Raw genomic sequence first — 23126 nt, 5'->3', positions numbered from 1 at the left:
GGCAGGTGGAGGCCGGGGACCCATCCAACACTACCCCGCTCCCTGACTGCCCCCCGCCCCCGGACTCCCCTTACCATTCTGGCTCCACGTGTTTGCAAAACACGCTGCCCGGTGGGTCAGTTTGTGTGTTACACAGGGCTGCAGACAGAGGGAGGGGGGGAGCAGGGGAGGGCTCTGGCTGCTGGAGGCCAATGGGAGCGGGTCAATCGGCCCAGCCACCCAATCAGCAGCCGCACTCTGCATGGAAGGGAGGGAGGGAGAAAAACCCCCCGGACATTTTAACCTTGTTACCAATTCCTCCCGGACGGCTATTTAGAGACGCAAAAGCCGGACATGTCTGGGGAAATACGGACGGATGGTAACCCTACTAAATCCTGTCCTCTCATGGAGTTAGGTACCTCAGTCTGTGCTTCAGGAAGGCATCTCTCTCTGCTTGCAATCCACAGCCGGGAACCCCTCTTCTCGAGTTAGGCACCTAAGCCGTTTCTTCCAAGATAGGGAGCAGCAAACACTTAAATCCACACAAAACCATCAGGGGAAGGAGGAGTACTCCCTTAAAATGTTTAGCCCAGTGGGAGATAATTATTTAATTCCCCCTCTCTGCCTGATGAGAAGCAATTTGAATAGGGGTTTCCCACCTCTCAGGTACGTGCCTTAACCACTGCACTATAGAGCCATTCACTTGCTCTCTGATCCAATTAATATTTATTTCTACAAAGTGGAAATGCTTGAATAAGAGATTGAGGAGTATTCTGAGGTAGCTCTCTCTCAACAGGCAAAGGGGGGGGGGGATTAAACTGAGGTCTCCCACTCAGGGCCGGTGGAAGGATGTTTCGCGCCCTAGGCGAAACTTCCACCTTGCGCCCCCCCCCATACCCGAACTCCCGCCCTGAGGCGCCCCCCCCCCCCCCCCGCGGCAGCTCCCCACCCCCCACCCTGAGGCACCCCCCCCCCCCAGCTCACCCCTGCCCTGCCTCCTCCCCGAGCAAGCCGTGGCTGCTTCACTTCACAATCAGCTTAGGCGCCGCAAGCCTGGGAGGCGGGAGAAGTGAAGCAGCCACAGCGTGCTCGGGGAGGAGGTGGGGCGGGGAGGAGGTGGGGCAGGGGTGAGCTGGGGCGGGGAGTTCCCCTGCGTGCCGCCCCCCCCCCCTTGCTGCAGGCCGCCCTCCCCGCGCTCCACTGCCCCAGCTCCCTCCACCTAAATGCCGGCAGCGACCAGGGCGGCCGAAGATCCGGCCACCATGGTCGCTGCCGAAGAAAATGGCGCCCCCCAAATCGCAGTTGCCTAAATGGTTGCACCGGCCCTGCTCCCACTTCCAGGTGAGTTTCCCAATCGCTGGTCTAAACGTTATAAGGGAGGCCTCCTCTCCCCATCCCACCCATCTCCACCTATTTTGTGTGGAATGCTCAGAGCAAGGTCTATTAGACTGAGCCCCACAGGCCAGATAAGCAGGGCAATACCTGTCTTCACCTGCTTTGATGTTTGCGCTGTGGCTTATGAGATAGATGCCTGAGTGCCTGCCTGAAGCAACAGTGCACATGCCCAAAGGCAGCCTCTTAGGTGCTTAGGAAACTGTTACAGCCAAAATTTAGGCACTGAGTGAGTTTAGGAACCTACGGAGTTAGGTGGCAGCTAAACTAGGGTTTTATGGATTGCAGTGGCACCTAAATCTGGGGTTTAGGTGCCTAAGTCCCTTTGTTGATCTGGGTCCCGTTCCTGCTTTACTCCTGGGGCAGTGCAACTACATAGTGTCTCTTAGGCCAGATTGTAGTTACAATCCAGCCCACAGTGCCACTTTACCACCTTAAGTGTTATACACAATACACACAAAATAATTTTACAAATTCCTCATTAGATAAATAGAACGCTGAAGGCAATTTTTCCCCACTTGTTCTTAAGGTCCCAATCCTTCAAAGTACAGAAGGCACTGAGAACCTCATAGCATCAGGCCTCTGTCTGTTTGGCAGCTATTAATCTAAGTCTCTTTAGACACAGATCATTATATTAAAGTATTTACATTAAAAACAAAAGTTAGTGTGATGACAAGTCATCACATTTAGTATCAGAAACATACAAAATTGACACTAATTACAGAACACTTAGCTAGTTCGACTATCTTAACGATGCAACCGAAGAAGTGGGCTGTAGCCCACGAAAGCTTATGCTCAAATAAATTTGTTAGTCTCTAAGCTGCCACAAGTACTCCTGTTCTTTTTGCGGATACAGACTAACACGCTGCTACTCTGAAACCTATCTTAACTTTGAATTTCAAGGCTTTCAAAATTTGGTGTTTCTTGTAAATTTAATCTTAAAAATTCCTTTTTTTTTTAATTAAAAAAATTATTTAAATTCAAAGTACTGATATATGTCTGAAATCTCATCACCACCACATAGGAGGGTTTTGTGTGGGAATAATATATTTAATTTATATTTGTTACATGTTAGTTTAAAGGAAAGGAGGGGGATCCTATCAGAATCTTAGCTGATATCTACAAATTGTTTCCATGTATGTTGTCTTATAAGTCTAATGTTAGAGTCTCATTCAATCCATTTTCCATTTATGTCATAATCTGTCCTTGAACAGTGGGTGGTATTTTCTGATTCCAGTCTGGAAGTATGCTTTTATTTTGTTTATTATTGAGACATAAATTTAAGCACAGCACTCTTACGCAAATGTTCCTTTTAGCTTTAAAGTATCACTCAGAACTCAAAATGAAATTGTAAGGAATTCATAGTTACATGGATATTTTAACAAGACGCAAATCACACTGTTTAGGATTAAGTATGAAAGTGTAACAGCTGTTAGAAATGTAAAACTTACATGGAAGATTATCACCATATGTTCTAGGAATTGACTGATTTATGTAAATTCTGGGAAAGAATTCTAAAAGAAATATAATCAATGACAGAATTGAAAGGAAGCATCACTGCACAGAAGAAACCATGTATTTATCGGCATTCCAAACCCTACTACTAATTCTGTTTCCTTTAGAATTCTCTCTTTATTAACCTGAATGTAGTTAGTACATTATAGTTCCTAATCATTCATGCAAGAGTTTGACTATAAAAACCATGTTTCTAAAACTCTTTGTAAACATGGATATAAGTTTGTCAGATAGATTTTCTTTATTCCTATTATGTCCTAGGTTTATTCGCTAGAATAAACTGATGTACAGTCCGATACCATACCTTCCATGAGAACTGTTTTATTGGATTGCTAGGTTTTATTTCCATAACTGGCTATAATTTATAGTAATTTAAAATACAGCAAAAGTAAATCACTTTTGTAACATTAGTAGTGAACACAATCACAGAAGTTCTGTTTCAGCAGTGTTCCCTGAATATGCTTACTGCAACTGCTAGCATGGCTGGCTTGCATAGGTCTTCTGACATATGAGGGCCTGGCCATAACTTCCTGTTACTCTGTGTAAATACACCTCATAGAGGGGCAGAATAACTAGGCAGCATTGTGGTGCTGAAAGTTAACGAGCCTGCATTTAAACTTAGATTCCTGTTTACAGTAACATTTGTTAAAACATTCTCTCTCTTCTCGTTTTTATCATTGAGGGAAAGAAGTTGTAGGGTCTCTCATATCCACAACCCATCCCATACCCAGAGTTGGCATAAGGGGGTGGGGATATTCTCCCATTGCATCCCCATGTTGTAGAGGTGGGAGATAGGTTCCACCCTCACAACTGGAGGATGAGAGCGTGCAGGCTAGCAGCTGCTGTCAACTACTGGCTTACTGAATCTACAGGGAAATTCTGTTCTAGCAACAGTCATCTTTCCTGCACTGTTCCCAAAGGGCTATGGTTGAGAGGGTCTAACTCTTAACATGTTCTTGTGGTGGATTATTACGGAGCCAAAGTTATCTTTAACTATACCATGTAATCTGAACTGTCAAAGATGGTCCTCTTCTCCCAAAACCACCTGTACACTTTCTTTTATACCCCTTTATATATGGGGGGGAAACCTGTCATAATCTGCAGAGCCACCACCTTGTCCTCCAAGTACCTCTGTCACAAAAACTTAAAAAAGCACTACCAGCTGCTTATGGTAGGCAGATGATAGACTAAACTCACTGCCTACTATGCAAAATATGCTCATTTTACTATTACCTTGTCCTCCCACTCTCTTCCTGCCCATCAGTTTGTTTCTTCTGCCTCTTCTGTCTTAAACCTAGATTGTGAGCTTTTTGGGACAGGGACCATCTTTGTTAGTCATACAGAGCCTAGCACAATGAGGACCTTACCTTTGACCGAGTTTCAATATGCTACTGTAATACCGATAATAAACTAAATTCATTTAATTTCTAAATAAGTTATATTTTTATGTTTTCATTTCAATATGTCTTTTTTTAATTACAAATTCTGTTTTGTTTTTTTATATGGGATTGGAGATGCCCATAACTTACTCTAAATTCTACCATTAATTTTTTGTAGTAGCTCTGAGTATTGAATGGATTTTTATAAATATAAATAATAAACAGAGCATTTAAATTTGATGTACAGCTTTTTGACAAGGAGCTAAATTTTGCCTCCATGAATGGCCCCACAATGAACACAACCCAATACATATGCTAAAAAAACAACATTAACATACACCCATTTTGGCCAGGAATGAATCCTGTCAGGAGATGGCCCCCTTCACTCTCCACAGACTGGTCTAATGCAGAGTCAATTGCATCTATTCAAAAAAATATGTAAATCATGTTCCAGAACAAACCACCACCATTTCTGGAGGACCTGTGCGTTTTGGGGGAGCATGTTAGCGATGTGAAACTTCTGCTATGCACTCCCCGCGCCGGGCACAGGATTCTGATTCATGCTCATGCACAGGGTCCTGACAGAACTTGCCCCAGCTTATTACTTTGGATTTTGTCCAATTGACTATTTTGCCTAAGATATTTGCAAATGATAATGTTACCTTAATATTTTGAGACTGGTGTTACTGGTTCCTAGTAGATCACCTAGGTTTTCACATGAGAAAAAAGATACCATCTTGTAAAGCAGTGATAAAGTGTGCATATATTTGAAATATATACACAGAATATGAGATTAGGCTTGAGAGTAAGGAAATATTTGTGCACAAGGAAGGATACATTTTCTTAAAGTTGAGGCCAACATTCACATATACATGTACCCACTTTTGCCAAAGCAAATTGACTAACTGTGCCCACAAAAGGCACTTGCATGAACAAATATCTTTTTGCATGCACCAATGGCTTAGTTGTATGCACGTGCATTTTTTGCATACAGACCTCTGCTGCCATATTTGGAACATTTATCCTTAAATATAAAATCATATAATTATTTCTATTTCATTTTTTAACTTCAGTAAACACACACCCATATAAATATACAGCATATGGTACCTTAAAGAAGGCAGTCCCACTTGTCTTTGCCTTTGGAATTCTTTTACAAAATCCTGGCTTATTTTTGCATCCCTGCTGATGTTATTCATTAGACGTGTGAACTGCTTGGGTTTGTTCCTGCATTCCACTAATAGATGGCGATAAGCAGTGCGGTTAAATGTTAAGTATCCAAGAGCACCAGCTGAGGCTATACGAACCTAGAAGAAACAGAAATGTTGTCCCTGATAATGGTTTGAGGCTGATTATAATTCTGATTTCAAAGATGTATTCTTCACATTAAATAAAGCAACTATATTATCAAAACAGAGCAAGGATGCATGCTCACAGCTCCCACCCTGACAAAACCACCAAATGAGGATCAGAAGAATAGTCAATAATTTAAAATAACAGAAAAAACCCCCACCAGTAAAACGAAGATAAATTTGGGTCTACCACTGGTAGCCTGATGCACACTTCAGGCCTGATCCTACACCACAGGGAGTTTTACTATTGACTTTAATGAGAACAAGCTTAAGCATCTTATAATGAGGCACACGTTGGAAAAGATGAATAGCCATGGGAAGATGAACAAAAGTATTTGGCTTTAATCCATGTTGATAAGTGTGCCTGATTAGGCAGTTTAGAAATAATAAAAAATTTTAATTACTATTAATTTTATTATTTTGGCTAATTCTTAATAATACTCCATCTAGATTTACAATTCTATATTAAAAACAACTTTAAAAACAAGTAATAACAGACTTGCAGCCATACAGTTATCTCAATGTATACAGTTACTGGACCTCCTGGTTTCAAATACAGATATCACCCCAGGGGTGAGGTGCCTCTAGGCGTTTCTCCTATAAGTATGGAACAATTCACCAGAATGCATGCAAGATCAGGTACTGGTTCCCAACCAGATGCTGAACTCTCAAAGGTGGTGGGCAATCCCACAGAACCTCCGCAGGAGTCTTCCCATATGCCTTCCAGACCCACAGTTACTTACAAGCAGTGGCACCAGAACGGGGGGGGGGGGGGGGGAGAGAGACATGGCCCCATCACTTTTTACCAGCTGTAAGGGCGAGCGATAGGGGGTGAATGGGGGAGAGGAGCGAGTGGATGGAAAAGCCTCAAGGAGAAGGGGTGGCACGGGGGTGGGGGAGACTTGGTTCGGGAGTCGGTGCCCCCCCCCCACACTTTTAGGGAGCTTTCACCACTCCTGCTCACAAGTGAGGCCATCCTGTCGGGATGGAGAGCGCATCTGGGTTGGACAGCACAAGGTGCCTAGAACTCCAGGAAAAGGAACCAGAGCATCAACCTATTGGAGCTTAGAGCCATCAAGCTAGCCCTACAGAGGTTGCAGAACTACACAGAGGTAGAAAAATGTCCTGGGCAACACAACCAATGTGGCATATCTCAACAACCAATGGGGAACAAGGAGCGTTACTATGCACAGAAGTAATGGAGATAATGGAATGGGTAGAGAGGACTCTCCCTTCCATAAGGCCAATATACATAAAAGGAGAGCTGAATCCAAAGGCAGACTGGCTCAGCAGACGCATAATCAAAAACTCAGAATGGTGCCTGAATCACTCTGATTTTGCAGAAATTCAGCCTTCTGGCAGTCGATCTATTCACCAATCATAAAGACGCTACGTGACTCTAGTACTTCGCCAGGGAAGCAGACCTCAGATCTTTGAGAACAGTTGCTTTTTTGCACATATGGTCACAAGGCCTGTTTTATGCAATTCTGCCCTTTCCACTTCTAGGGAAGGTGATCCAGAAGATAAGGCGAGAAGAAGCAAAGATAGCTTCACGCTGGCCAAAGAGATCATGATTCTCCAATCTGATAGAACTGAAATTGGAACCACCAGTGCAGCTCTCAGTGAGACCAGACATCCTTTACCAAGGCCCATTTCTCCATCCACACCCAGATTAAAGCATTCTAACCAATGGACTGAGGACCTTCCAATGATTTGGAAGCAGCCAGAGACTTAAACCAGCAGTTTATTCCATCTCTGCTACAAGCCTGAACCAAGAACTCTGCATTTATTGTATGTATTTGATTCCTTTAACCAATTTTAACTCTCACTTCTTTCTTTCTTTCTCTCTTTCTTTCTCTGAATAAACCTTTAGTTTTTAGATACTAAAGGATTGGCATCAGCATGATTTTGGGGTAAGATATAACTTATATATTGACGTGGGTGTGTGGCTGGTCCTTTGCGATCAGAAGAACCTTTTAGTTGATGAGACTGGTTGTAAAGAACCAGTCACCTTTAAATCCAGTGTTTTCAATGGTAATACAAGGACTGAAATGACAGAGGAAACTGCTTTTATGACTTCTTGTTAGCCAGTGTGGTGAAACAGAAGTTTACTTTTGTTGCTGGTTTGGTATATCCTAAGGGGGATTAGCCATCAGTCTTGGGGTGTATCTGCCCTATTTCTCACCAGTTCATCCTGAATTTGGCATCCTCAATTGTGACCCTTTGAGGCACGGTTACCATTAGAAGCCTTAGCTGTGCAAGTGATCTTCCAAAGCGATTAGAACTCTTCTCCTCCAGGCAAGATTCAACACTAAAGGGCTGCTCCTCCATCTGGACTACGTTTAGCTCGTGGTGTGAAGAACATAAAAATCCCAAGGATCCTGATATCTCAGATATCCTGGACTTTCTTCAGGAAGGGGTAAACAATGGAATTCAGCCCAGCTCCAAACCACACCAGGTGTCAGCAATAAGTAGCCTCCTATTTTCTGGATCCTCTGGTTCCTTAAGAGAACCCTCAAGAATCCAGATTTCTTAGAGCAATCAGACTGGCAAAACTTGTGGTTAAACCATTTGTTCCCAAATGGAACCTCCAATAGGAATTAAAAGTCCTAAGCCACACCCTTTTGAGCCATTGACATCAATATCTCTATTCTACCTATCCATCAAAATCTGTTTGCTGGTCACCATCATGTCTGCTAGATGAGTTTTTGAACTGGTAGCTATATTCACATAGGAATCTCACTGCGTGTTCCAGGTGTGAAAAAGCTGGTGTGAAGAATACCAGAATCATTCTTGCCTAAGGTGAATTCATTTTCCCATTCCTCACAGCAGATACTCCTTCCTTCATTCTGTCCAAAGCCACAGCATCTGAGAAAAAGCTATGGCACACTTTAGATGTTCAAAAAAGCACTAAAGAGCTGTAACATGTGCCCCAAATCAACAAGAAGCTAGGGCTCCTTGTTTGTATCCTTTCATCCAAAGAACCAAAGGCTTAGGGTATCCAAGCTATTAGTAACTATATGGATCAAGCTACGCATCATAGAAGCATGCAAGATGCCAGGTGCTCCAGTCCAGAAGGCATTAAGGCACATGCCACAAGAGCTATGATGACTGTATAGGCAAAAAGAACTTATGCTTCTACTTCAGAAATCTGCAGGGCAGCAACATGGTCATAAGTTAACACCTTTATTAGATCCTATAAAGTGGACTTTCTATCCTTCACAGAGGCCTCCTGTGGCAGCGATATGCTACAAGCAGTGGTCTAGTAATAGCATTGCCATTTGGGGCAATTAACTTGGAGTTGGGGGGTGTCTTCCTTATCTCAATCTTGTTTTTTATTTCTCCTGACTTCTGTTCACTGCTCACTACTTCACATACATCTCAGAATAGTGGTAGATACTACTATTACAAAGGAAATTATCAGGTAAGAAATTTACCATTCATGATCAGGATTTAGGAATTTAACAAACATACACTGAAACCTTTGGGGGAAATCCTGGCCCCACTGAAGTCCGTGGAAGTTTTGCCATTGATTTCAATGGGGCCAGGATCTTTGTCTTACACAGTTATCTTATTTTTAATGTGGCTTTTTGGTTGTTTAGTGAGGTTTTATAAAATATTTCTATTACTACATATAAAGCTAACATTCATCAGCTAATTTTTCAAACAAATAGATCTAATTAATAAAGAAGAAAAATAAATTTAAAACCACAACATGAACATTTTATTTTGGGGAGATGGGAGAAATTTTACCTCTTCTTTATCTGAGTACAAATGATAACAAAGACGTTTGATAGTTCCTAGTTCAGTAATTGCTTCTGGAACACCTGCTCTTGTATGAGCCAGGCTAGCCAATAACTTCCCTACAAATTAATTAGACACTGGAATTACACATCATATAATGTCAAACATATCAGTTTGCTCACTTCTAGTCTCCTGCATAATCTTAATGAAATGCTTTGTTTTTTCAAAATGTGTTTAAATATTATCAGGGAAGTCGTCATACCCAGAGTCTTTTGTCTTCTGTCATTATTTCTACTGTGATATTCTCAATACGTTTTTTATATCTATTGCATAAATAAATAAATAAATTAATGGAGATATCCTATCTCCTAGAACTGGAAGGGACCTTGAAAGGTCATCGAGTCCAGCCCCCTGCCTTCACTAGCAGGACCAAGTACTGATTTTGCCCCAGATCCCTAAGTGGCCCCCTCAAGGATTGAACTCACAACCCTGGGTTTAGCAGGCCAATGCTCAAACCACTGAGCTATCCCTCCCCCCTCTGAGCTATCCCTCCCCCCTTAATCTAAAATGTTGATTTCTGCCTCCAAGAAATTTGCTTTTGTAAGAGAAATCATTTTAAAATACTGTAGCAGTATTTTATTAAATTCATCTCCTTTATTGTCTTTGAGCAAAATCTTGAAATCCTTCTTCAGTTTTTACTCATTTATTACCAAAGCAAAACTCTCATTGATGTCTATATGAATTTTGCCTGAGCAAGAATTGAATAAAAATGGAGGGCCAGATTATAAATCTACAGTTTGCCCAGGGTAAGGGGCAGCATGTAACCTGTGCTGCCCCAGAAACAGATGAGGGACTAAATTGTCTCAGAGTCACAATTCAGTCCCTGGGTCCTACCTTGTTAGAGGGGGGAAAGTAATCTGCCAAATCTTTTTTCCTAATGCAGATTACTTCTCCCTCTACATTAGTTTAATTATGCTAGGCAGACCATAGTGGGGCATGGGAGTGGGAGTAAAAGCCCTGCAGAGGCAGCTGCTCCTCCCTCCCTCATGCTGTAAGCAGACCAAGAGATGCCTTAAGTCAGGGGTGGGCAAACTTTTTGGCCCGAGGGCCACATCGGGGTTGCAAAACTGTATGGAGGGCTGGGTAGGGAAGGCTGTGCCTCCCCAAACAGCCTGGTGCCCACCCCCTTCCCGCCCCCCCGACTGTCCCCCTCAGAACCCATGACCCATCCAACCCCCCCTGCTCCTTGTCCCCTGACCACCACCCCTGGAACCGCCACCCCTAACCGCCCCCCGGGACCCCACCTCCTATCCAATCCCCCCGCTCCCTGTCCCAACTGCCCTGACCCCTATCCATACCCCCGCTCCCTTACAGCCCCCCCAGACTCCCACGCCCATCCAACCGCCCCCGCTCTCTGTCCCGACTGCCCCCGGGACCACTGCCCCTTAACCAGCCCCCGTCCCCTTACCATGTTGCTCAGAGCAGCAGGAGCTCGCTGCCCGGCCGGAGCCAGCCACGCCGCCCGCGCTGCCCGACAGGAGCGGCGGGCCAGAGCGCTGGTGGCGCGGTGCTCTGAGGCTCCGGGAGAGGAGGGGCAGCTGGGGAGGGGGAGAGGGCTAGCCTCCCCGACCGGGAACTCAGGGGCCAGGCAGAACGGTCCCGCGGGCCGTAGTTTGCCCACCTCTGCCTTATATCCTCTTACTCCTTTGTGCAGGCATTTTGGAAGAGCCAATCTCCTGACCTGAGTCTGCCATCTAATATTAAACAGTAAGTTTCACTATCCTACTGTTCAATATCTCATTTTGGAGAAACAACAGTATTTTATGGAAATGCTTAACTTTATATTGCTATGAGTTTTTGCTCATCTTCTATAATTCTTACCTGTTAGAACAAGAGTAGCTGTCTTTTCAGACTTTAGCAGTTCAACTAAAATAGTAACACCTCTTGCAGACAAAGTAACTTGGTCCACATCCACTATGACTCTGGCTAAAACAACAATCTGAAATCAAAGGCAGACAATTTTTAAAAGATACAGATTGTTTAAGTAGGTTTCTTCTGTTTACTTTTTTCTTCACTTATTAATAAAAAAATCACTTATTGTGTATAGTGCTGTACGTTTACATGACACTTTCAACCCTATCACTTGCACTTTGGACCTTTGCCTATTGGCAGAAAAAGGCACAACCTTAGTATAGACATGTCAGTGCAATACAAGCAATTTTATTCATATAACTCATACATCTTCAGGTGTTACAGACTTTTCCACCACTCTATACATTTGTTGGTTTATTAAAATGATCTTGATACGATGGTTACTCTTTTCTTATGCTAAATTAAAAACACATAGGGAAAAAACCTGCGCTCCTTAATCAGACAGAATTCCCATTGATTTTTGTCTGAGTAAAGATACAGGATCAAGTCTATAGCCAACATTTTCTTCTACCATCAAAAACAGTCCCAAGTTCTGATTATTTTTGAAATAGTTCATGACAGAGACTTGCAGAGAAGACTAGGATCTTTAGAATCTGTAATGTAATTTACACATTTTATAGGTGTTACTATATTCGGCCATTTAAGCTCTTTGAAAAGGACTTTATATTAATATTTTTGTGTAAAAATCAGTTCTATCAGTTATACTAATAACCATAACATTACACATAGGCCCAAAATGTATAATCTGTTTTGTGTGTTATGAGTAAAAGCCCTATTCCTATACCTGAAATGCAGCCATTGCTTTATCTGTCTCAATTTCTGATCGTAGAAAAGGTTCAAATGTAGACATCATAATTGCGCCGGTCTCCAATATCAGGAACTGTTGGACAGGATTGTTGTATGCAAAAAGGGCTAAAGCGTATCCAGCTCGTAAACAAATATCCTTCAAGAAAAAAAAAAAAAAAATACAAAACCCCACAGAAACATGCAAGCTCTGAAGTTTTCATACTATCTAAAAATTAAAGAATAAGATACTGTATTCTTTGATATGTTAAAATAGTTACCAACCCCTATCCTCATATTTTTCGTCTTTGTTTTTATTGATTTTCATATAAATACTGCAGGCCAAACCCTCAGAGACTAGATAACAATAAGAATGACACTCACCACACTGACACTTCTCTTTAACAACAACAAAAACCACACCCCAATCAAGAACAAAAGGGAAAAAAATCCCTCCTGAAACAGACAGAACAAAAAATGAAATAAATAAAATTTAAAAAAAACAAACCCTATCCCTGCAGATTTTCCTGAAGTGTCCCTGAAGTGTCAGAGACTCCATACAGTCCACTAAGGACTTCACTATTGCTTTTGATTTTACATGGAAGTATTTCAGACACTATGGTGAGGGGCAGCAGTGTAAAACGTAAGGTAGATGATGTACAGCACAAACTGTGTGATTCAGCTAAACTCTACAGCTGCAGAGGTCTGTTTGTCCCCAGAATGAGAAAGAACACACGCAGAGGCACCCATATGGCTGTCTAGCCTCCCTCACCCCAACTACCAGAAGCTGGAAGATGCTGTTGGGAAGGTACTGAGCATGTGCTAAGCCTCCCCAAATCCACTTCAGAACACAAGCCTCTGTGGCCGACAGCTGAGAAGACTGGATGGATGTAGCAATGAAGCCCAACAGTGATTTTGCAGCTCACTGCTTTGAAATGGAAGTGTGAGTCTGGGAGCAAAGTAAAGGACCCTCAGCCTAAAGAAATCCCTCTCTCTGGTGATAGGGGCAAGAGGAACATGCACATACTCTGAATCTTGCTAACTCCCAACCAATATAATTAACCTTGCTTTTTGTCCTGTGTTAATGGGGACCCAATCCTGATCTCCCTCTGCCCCCTGCAGTAGCAACAGTAAAAGGTTTACTGATGCCTGAAGTGACATCCACAACTCCAATGAAGGGGGAAAGGAGAGTCAAGATCCATAAAGGGCAGCTTTGGGGGAAGGGCTCAGAGCTCAATGGCATGAGCTCTCTTCCCACCTTCTATTCATGGAGTGGGTGCAGATCCCCTCCAACATCCTTCCACATCAGGCACAATTGTCCTCAGGAATGATTAGCACTTCCAGAGGATGTGTGCATGATGGAAAGGACTATCAAGTCACTTACACATATTCTGGGTTTAAGGTTTGACCCTTTTTGCAGTAGTCAGTAGCTTCTTCCTAAACTGAGGATCCTGTGGTCATGAATTTAGCGTGTGCCTTGATTCTGAACAATATATTAGTCTTGAAATTGTGATAGCATTTATACCATTAACCCTGCTGCAACTGTACTTCAGCCTATCATATACATTTTTAATTTCAAAACTATATGTCCAAATCTAAATAAAACTATAGAACTTATTAAATAATTATACTGTTACCCCTTTTGACTCAAGCTGGTAGCCAACAATTTGGGGTCTTTGTAAGCTGTTCTAGTTAGGAGGAGAAATTTGTGATGGAGTTGGAGTTTTTCTCTGATGAAATTTTGTTTATTTACAAAGAATGTACTGTTTCCCTGAACACATGAGGACCCAAATAATATGAGACTGTTTCCTTACTCACAGGCTCAAACCTCTTTTAGCCAGCACAAGACCCAAAAGTCTTCTCTCTAGGATTCTGTCAGGGACACACACCGACCCGGACCAGGCTATGTCTGCAGCTTCCTTCTCCATATGCCTTTGTTTTGGGTGGGGACTGCTATAAATGAGCTTAACTGTTTCTTACAGCTATCAAATTAAGAGTAGCTGTTACACCCACCGGCTTCAGTAAGGTTTAACCCAACCCATAAGAATATTTAAAAAATAGTTATATTAAAAGGACACACTTTTGATATGTGTGTCTGATATGTGAAGTCCATACAGTAAACATTTGGAGCTACAGTATAGTAAATGTGGTATGCCATATTTGGCTTATGGTGACACTATGACAGTAATATAGAATACTTTTTCCTAAATTAATACTGCTACTTTACCAAGTACAGTACCTTATCAGGTGCATTAAGAAGTTCAAGAACATCACTATAATCGAAACCTTCCTCCTCTTGTAACACAGCCTGTAAATTACTGTTCCTTAAAACAATGCAAGCCAAGGAATATGCAACTTCAACCTAAATATATATTTTAAAGAAAAATGCAGATATTATATACTTACACTTTGCAGAGCAAATTCATGGCATATTTTATTTAATAAGCAACAAATCAGTTTATACTAGAAAACTAAGTATTGTGACAAAGTTCCTTCTCTATCTTGGTGGGTCCTGCGCTTATTGGCGGATTTTCTTGCCTCAGAGATTCACCATGTGGGTTGGGGAACAGCCCAGAGACCTTCCCCTCTGGAAGAACCCACAGTCCAGGTCAATTGGGAGGTTTGGGGGGAACCCGGGCCCGCCCTCTACTCCGGGTTCCAGCCCAGGGCCCTGTGGACTGCAGCTGTCTATAGTGCCTCCTGTAACAGCTGCATGACAGCTACAACTCCCTGGGCTACTTCCCCATGGCCTCCTCCAAACACCTTCCTTATTCTCACCACAGGAACTTCCTCCTGGTGTCTGATAACGCTTGTACTCCTCAGTCCTCCAGCAGCACACCCTCTCACTCTCAGCTCCTTGCGCCTCTTGCTCCCAGCTCCTCACACTCTCGCCACAAACTGAAGTGAGCTCCTTTTTAAAACCTAGGTGCCCTGATTAGCCTGCCTTAATTGATTCTAGAAGCTTCTTCTTAATTGGCTCCAGGTGTCCTAATTAGCCTGCCTGCCTTAACTGGTTCTAGCAGGTTCCTGATTACTCTAGTGCAGCCCCTGCTCTGGTCACTCAGGGAACAGAAAACTACTCATCCAGTGACCAGTATATTTGCCCTCTACCAGACTCCTGTACCCCACTGGTCTGGGTCTGTCACAGTATGTAGGAAAACTCACTTGAACAAAATATAATTGAGGCCAAGACTTAGTAGGTTTCCAAAAAAAAAAAAAAAAGGATTCAATATTTATATGTAAATGGAAACATCCACATTTACACTAGATGAAATTTACAAAATATATTATTTTTAAGGGATATAAACCTTCATGCTTCATGGCATAAGCCAGGCACTGAATTAAAGGTGTTAAGAAAAAACTTCCTGTATGGTTAGGTTACTTCTTAATTGCCCTCTTCAGAGTTTCTTGCATCTTCCTTTAAAGCATACTGGTCTGCTGATTGACCTCTGGTCTGGACCAGTATGTGAATTCCTATGTTCCTGACCTCAAATCATGATCAGCTTGTGCCTTGAAGTGAGAACTGATTGCTCTTGTAATTTATATACCATAAACAAATGGTATTTTGTCCATTACACTACAAGGTCTTTGGTTAATTGGTTTATTTATGTAGTTTAAATTATACCTATACTTTAGGATTAGAGAGACAAAATGACCCACTTGTAATTCTTGTTCTTTAAAGATAGCAGTAACACTCAAATGCAGAGCCATGCTTCTGTATGACCAGATTCATATGTTTTTCAGCCAATCCTCACTATAGCTTTAATGTCTCAAAAAACAGATTTAAAGCATTCTGAGCCTGGTCATTCCAAGCGTTGTCATATTTGAAGGAATGAAGACTCCAGAATTGTGTATATATTATACTTATACTTACTGCACCTTTAGAGAAGCAACGTATTCACATTCTCTCATAGGAGGAGGGATAGCTCAGTGGTTTGAGCATTGGCCTGCTAAACCCAGGGTCCTGAGTTCAATCCTTGAGGGGGCCATTTAGGGATCTGGGGCAAAAATCTGTCTGGGGATTGATCCTGCTTTGAGCAACAGGTTGGACTAGATGACCTCCTGAGGTCCCTTCCAACCCTGATATTCTATGACCAGCAGGTAGGTTTGGTCCCATATGCCTCACTGTGCACTGAAGATATGCCAGCATATCAAACTGTCATATGTTATTCCCTGCATAAAAAACACACTCAAAAGGGATGTTATGAATTAGCATAGGGAAGTCCAATATTCATGAGCAATTAGCTCATCTAGAAAAAACAACTTACTCAAGATAAATCCACAGGGGAAAAACAGAATCCTTACAGCACATCTTTTAAGTTTTAAATTACTTTTATGATTGCCTTCATACACTTAAAAGTAAGTAGTTTTTTAGGCATAGTTTGCAATTATTCCTCAGTAGCTGGCTTTTGAAGTGTCTTGTTAAGGAGGGATATTATTTATTTAATTTTGTTTTCTCATGCTCTAAGCTGCAAAAAGATGGCAAGACGTGTTCTCAGAAAGTTCAGTTCAGAATATTTTTCAGCCACAGAACATGTTCACACATACATACAAACCCCCTCACACACACCATTATTCCACACCTTTATCTGAAGAGAATTATGATTTTTAAGCAGGTGAACCAGTATTGGTAAGGCCTGTTCGTCCACTATGTTTTCCTGGCTGACTTGATTGTTTGTATGAGCCACACCTGTAAGAGTCCACATGTCAGATGTATCCCATGTAAGACATTTGTGCAAGAGAAAAACAGAAAGCATAAAGAAAAGTTGTCCAGTTTATACCTAATTGTGGCAGATTAGGTAAGAATAACAGTACTATACTCTTTTCACTTGAAATAACTAAGTTTTAGAGCTGATCCAGGTATTTTACCTTTATGTACAAGGACCATGTGTACATAAAGGTATGCCTGGCTTCTGTTGCTGACAGTTCCCTAGAAAAAGATATATGGAGGAAAGGACGGTAAATATGGAGTAAATTCAGAGAAGCCCAGCAGATGGTGAATTTTCATTAACATGTTTCCAAACATAAAGTCTTGGAGACTGTAATAAGCACTAATTATCCCAAAGGTTGGCTGCTTGAGGGTATTTCTAGTTATAGAGAAACTGGAGAACCACTTTGCCAAAAAGTCCACCCTACCCTAAATAATAGTGCTGACTAAATCTAAGTAATGATTTCCAAATACATGCACAGACATTTAAAATTCCAGAGACTTGACTAAAAGCTGCCTTAGGTGTCACTTTTACTCTTAGCAATTGAACATAAATATTTTCTAGAATGGGTACCTCTGCTTCCTTGTAATTGGATACAATGCACTTGACTATTTCAGATTCACCATTTAGTATGGTTTCAGAGTAGCAGCCGTGTTAGTCTGTATCCGCAAAAAGAACAGGAGTACTTGTGGCACCTTACGGTATGTCTACACTACGAGCGTATTTCGATTTCACTTAAATCGAATATGTGGAATCGATATTGCAAAGTCGAACTTGTGTGTCCACACTAAGGACAGTAATTCGACTTTGTGAGTCCACACTAACGGGGAAAGCGTCGACATTGGAAGCGGTGCACTGTGGGCAGCTATCCCACAGTTCCCGCAGTCCCCGCTGCCCATTGGAATTCTGGGTCGAGCCGCCAATGCCTTCTGGGTAAAAAAAAAGGGTCGAGGGTGCTTTTGGGTAATTGTCGTCATCCGTCTGTCACTACCGCCCTCCCTCCCTCCCTGAAAGCGCCGGCGGGAAATCAGTTCGCGCACTTTTTGGGTCAGTGACAGCGCGGACGCCACAGCACTGCGAGCATGGATCCCGCTGCGACCATCGCTGCAGTTGTGGCGCTTGTCAACGCCTCGCAGGTTATCATCCACCTTTCCCAGAGGCAGATGCAGATAAACCAGGCGAGGAGGCTACGGCACCGCGGTGAGGGCCTGAACTCTGAGAGGGGCACAGACCTCTCACAAAGCACGGGACCCAGCTCCGAGGACATCACGGTGACAATGGGTCATCTGGATGTTGTGGAACGGCGATTCTGGGCACGGGAAACAAGCACGGACTGGTGGGACCGCATAGTGCTGCAGGTCTGGGACGAATCCCAGTGGCTGCGAAACTTTCGCATGCGGAAGGGGACTTTCATGGAACTTTGTGAGTTGCTGTCCCCTGCCCTGAAGCGCAATGACACCCGGATGCGAGCAGCCCTGACTGTCCAGAAGCGAGTGGCCATAGCCCTCTGGAAGCTTGCAACGCCGGACAGCTACCGGTCTGTCGCGAACCAGTTTGGCGTGGGCAAATCTACCGTGGGGGTTGTTGTGATGCAAGTAGCCAACGCAATCGTCAAGGTACTGCTCTCAAAGGTAGTGACCCTGGGAAACGTGGAGGTCATCATAGATGGCTTCGCCGCGATGGGATTCCCAAACTGCGGTGGGGCTATAGATGGAACTCACATCCCTATCCTGGGACCGGACCACCAGGCCAGCCAGTACATCAACCGAAAGGGCTACTTTTCAATGGTGCTGCAAGCACTGGTGGACCACAGGGGACGTTTTACCAACATCAACGTTGGATGGCCGGGCAAGGTTCATGACTCTCGCGTCTTCAGGAACTCTGGTCTGTTTAGACGGCTGCAGGAAGGTATTTACTTCCCGGACCACAAAATAACTCTTGGGGATGTGGAGATGCCTACAGTGATCCTTGGGGACCCAGCCTACCCGCTAATGTCCTGGCTCATGAAGCCCTACACTGGCGCCCTGGACACTGAAAAAGAACTCTTCAACTACCGGCTGAGCAAGTGCAGAATGGTGGTGGAGTGTGCTTTTGGACGTCTCAAGGGGAGATGGAGAAGCTTACTCACTCGCTGTGATCTCAGCGAAACCAATATCCCCATTGTTATAGCTGCTTGCTGTGTGCTCCACAATCTGTGTGAGAGCAAGGGGGAGACCTTTATGGCGGGGTGGGAGGTTGAGGCAAATAGCCTGGCATCTGATTACGCCCAGCCAGACAGCCGGGCCATTAGAAGAGCCCAGCGGGACGCGCTGTGCATCCGGGAGGCTTTGAAAGCCAGGTTCCACAGTGAGCAGGGTAACCAGTGACTTTTAAGTTTCTGTACAGAGAAGCTGAACCTGCCCCCGTTTCTTTACCCAGTTAAGGATGACTATCCTCTCCAGTTACAGACCCCCTCCACCCCCTTCCAAAAAAATAAAATCAGTTTTACTTTTGTTATTGAACACCGTTGTCTTTAGTACTGTTTTCGCAGGAATCTTTGAAACCGGGGACGCAGACTGTGGTGGGGAGCGGGTGTAGTGTACTGATGCAAATGATCCTTCTAAACTCCAGGAATGACAGGATTCACAGTGGCGGACTGGTTGTTTCAACGGAGCCTGCCAGCCCTCCTGAGTGGGACTGCATGTATGTGGGGGCTATGTGACTTTATGGCAGGGGGAGGAGGGTTACAGATCCCCTGCTGTGTGGCTCTGTGATCCAGGACAAGGACCGCTGCATACGATCTGTAACTGCCCTCCCCCGCCACAAAGTCACAGAGCAACTAACCCCCCGCCCCGCCCCCCACAGAACATGAAAACCACCTCCCAGACTGACCAGGGTAACTAGTCACTGCACTGTGTATGTGCCCTGCTGCTGGACCTGCCCCCGCCTCTGTAGCCTGCTAAAGGTGACTGTCCTGTCCAATTACCAAGCCCCTTCCCCCCCTTCAGACAGACTCTCCCTCAAAAGAGCCTGACTGAAACAGTAATGAACAGAAACGTATTTTTTATTAACAACCACACATGAAACTGGGGGGTGAAACTTGGACGGGGGCTTGGGTGAGGCGGCCAGGAAAGGACTTTTCAAATTTTGGGGAATGACAGCCTTCTGGTGCTTGAGCAGTCTGCAGGGGTGGAGTGAGAGTTTTCACAGACTCTTCCGCCCCTCCTTCTTTGGACTTTGGGTGAGGGGGATATGGGACTTGGTGGCGGGGGAGGGCGGTTACTGATAGACTGCAGCGGGGCTCTGTCCTCCTGCCTCCGTTCCTGCAGAACATCAACAAGGCGCCGGAGCGTGTCCGTTTGCTCCCTCAGAAGTCCAAGCAGCGTTTGAGTCGCCTGCTGGTCTTCCTGCCGCCACCTCTCCTCACGTTCCATGTGTGTCCGGTGCATTTGGGACAAATTCTCCCACCACTGGTTCTGCTGTGCTGCCTGGGCTCGGGAGCAGCCCATTAGTTCTGAGAACATGTCCTCTCGCGTCTTCTTCTTCCTCCGCCTAATGTGCGCTAGCCTCTGGGAGTGTGATGCCAGGCTGGGTTGGGAGACAGTTGCAGATGTGGCTGTGGGAATGAGGAAAAGGCAGTGAATTCCTCCGAAAGATAAATGTAGTTGTGAATCAAGAACATAGTCTTTCTCTGTGAACAAGACCATGAACCACACCTATCACATGCGCACTGAGGACAAGGTCGAATTTTCGAACCTCGCCTTCAGTGCCTGGGCTTTTGCACTGCCGATCTGGGAAGCGGGGCAGGACACGGTACTCTCTGTAGCAGGCAAACATGGTAAGCCGTAGACTTGTGACTGCTTAAAACTTTAGGAGTACCACTGGCCTCCTTTCACATTGAAAGCACTGCCAGTCTGTGCTGCCAGCAATCGGCCAAGCAGGAACTCTGTCCCTGTCCCACCCCCTCGCGGATGTGCCAGGGAAAGATCCCTGGATGCTGGCCCTCTCCCGCCCCCACCGCGTGGCTGTAAACCAGCGGTCACAGTTCTGTAAAGGAACTTGTTGCAAGCAGTCCCAATACTAACAGTCCCCTACCTAATTCAAAGCAGGTTGTCATGAGCGACATTACTCTCATGAGGATCCCGGACACCGAGATCCAACGGATGCTTCGAGAAAGCCTGCAGAGACCGGGGCCCTATGCCGCCATGCTATGCAAGGCACTGATACCAGAGTACCTGCTTGTCTCCTGGCGCGGGAACGTCTCGTACTTCGGAGGACCAAGTAAAGCCGCTCTCCCCAGGAACCTAATGAACAGGCTATCCCATTACTTGCAGGAGAGCTTTGTGGAGATGTCCGTGGAGGACTATTGCTCTATCCCCGGACATATAGACCGGATTTTCATATAGCTGCAGTAGCAGGGACTAAAGAGTGGAGCAGCTTGGGCAGCACAATCATGCACAACCGGACACTGTTTGATTTTTTTTAAATAGTTGTTACAGATTACTTAAGCGCCCAGGGGGAAGAAATCATGAATCACAGATTGTTCTTAGTCTTAATATTCAAGTTTTGTAAAAAATAAAGGTTTATATGTTTAAAGCACTTACCGCTTGATCCTTCCCCTGAATCTGTGTCTGGGTTAAATGCTGGGGAGGGTTGGTAGGGCATCTCTGTAAGGGTGATGAAGAGCTCCTGGCTGTCGGGGAAATCAGCTTGGTAAGCGCTGTCGACTGCCTCGTCCTCCTCATCTCCTTCCTCATCTTCCCCGTCCGCTAACGTCCGAGGAACCGGCCGTGGACAATATCCCATCCTCAGAGTCCACGGTCAGTGGTGGGGTAGTGGTGGCGGCCGCACCAAGGATGGAATGCAGTGCCTCGTAGAAACGGGATGTGTGGGGCTGGGATCCGGAGCGTCCGTTTGCCTGTTTGGTCTTCTGGTAGCCTTGTCTCAGCTCCTTGATTTTCACGCGGCACTGCGTTGCATCCCGGCTGTATCCTCTCTCTGCCATGGCTTTAGAGATCTTCTCATAGATCTTTGCGTTCCGTCTTTTGGAGCGCAGCTCGGAAAGCACGGACTCATCGCCCCACACAGAGATCAGATCCAAGACTTCCCGATCAGTCCATGCTGGGGCCCTCTTTCTATTCTGGGATTGCACGGCCATCTCTGCTGGAGAGCTCTGCATCGTTGCCAGTGCTGCTGAGCTCGCCACGCTGTCCAAACAGGAAATGAGATTCAAACTGCCCAGACAGGAAAAGGAATTCAAATTTTCCCGGGGCTTTTCCTGTGTGGCTGGTCAGAGCATCCGAGCTCGGACTGCTGTCCAGAGCGTCAACAGAGTGGTGCACTGTGGGATAGCTCCCGGAGCTATTACCGTCGATTTCCATCCACACCAAGCCTAATTCGATATGGCCATGTCGAATTTAGCGCTACTCCCCTCGTTGGGGAGGAGTACAGAAGTCGAATTTAAGAGCCCTCTATGTCGAACTAAATAGCCTCGTGGTGTGGACGGGTGCAGGGTTAATTCGATTTAACGGCGCTAAATTCGACATAAACGCCTAGTGTAGACCAGGCCTTAGAGACTAACAAATTTATTAGAGCATAAGCTTTCGTGGGCTACAGCCCACTCTAGCCTCATATGTCAAGAAGAGACAGGACAGAGAGCTTATTTTAAGAGGACAAATCAGGTTTGGCAAAATGTAAGACTCATTTCACATCTGTTCTAAAAACATGTTATTCTTGGGATGAATGTAGGTTAGGGGGAAAGGAAATGATCTGATCTGGTTTACATTAAATTTCAAGAAAATCAGAGTAAGGAATTTGGGATGAAAATAATGAAAATACCTTATTTTTATGAAATACCAAAAAGAGTTTAGACAAGAAGGTTTCGAGAGCTTGTTAATTTTCCTGCTGTACACGATGACAACAAAAATGTCCTCTTCGGCGGGGTTTGAAGTTGGGGAGGAATGCTGGTACTCTCCAAACAAGTAGTAGATGCAACATTCACATTTCCAGCATCTCTCCTGTTAGTCGCATCCACTTTCTCATGCCTCTCTCATAGAAATAGCATTAGAATGTGAATGACATGGCTTTCTATGGTTGTCAGGTCAATCATCCAGCGTGACAATTAATTTGGTGGACATATAATACACTGCTGTAAAAAACATTTTGCTTTAAAGGAAAACAGCCACAAAAAGTACAAAACCCAAGAGTGGTTTTGTGCCTTTTTTCTTCTTTATGATATACAAAAAAAGTCCTGAAAGGGAGGCAATTCCCGTGGCAAAAAAGTATTTTCCCCCTTTTGCTTTTTACATCGAAATTCAGGTTTTGTGCATCTCAGAAAATTCTATGGATGTTGGAGAATTAGT

At 44.3% G+C, this 23126-nt stretch overlaps 1 protein-coding gene across 1 annotated transcript in view; it reads right to left on the bottom strand.

Moving 5' to 3' along the window:
- ANKAR (ankyrin and armadillo repeat containing) overlaps window positions 1-23126 on the bottom strand; it is a 52051-nt gene that overhangs the window by 6269 nt on the left and 22656 nt on the right. Inside the window, exons 17-22 of the mRNA XM_065413417.1 lie at window positions 16660-16766; window positions 14316-14438; window positions 12078-12236; window positions 11243-11360; window positions 9371-9480; window positions 5376-5572 (exon numbers count right to left, since the gene is read on the bottom strand). Of these exons, the coding sequence (XP_065269489.1) occupies window positions 5376-5572; window positions 9371-9480; window positions 11243-11360; window positions 12078-12236; window positions 14316-14438; window positions 16660-16766 (814 nt within the window). The remainder of the gene's footprint in view (window positions 1-5375; window positions 5573-9370; window positions 9481-11242; window positions 11361-12077; window positions 12237-14315; window positions 14439-16659; window positions 16767-23126) is intronic.

The sequence above is a fragment of the Emys orbicularis genome, chromosome 11 (genome assembly GCF_028017835.1).
Source record: "Emys orbicularis isolate rEmyOrb1 chromosome 11, rEmyOrb1.hap1, whole genome shotgun sequence".
NCBI classification, from domain to species: Eukaryota; Metazoa; Chordata; order Testudines; family Emydidae; genus Emys; species Emys orbicularis.
This window is presented reverse-complemented; position numbering and strand designations above follow the sequence as displayed.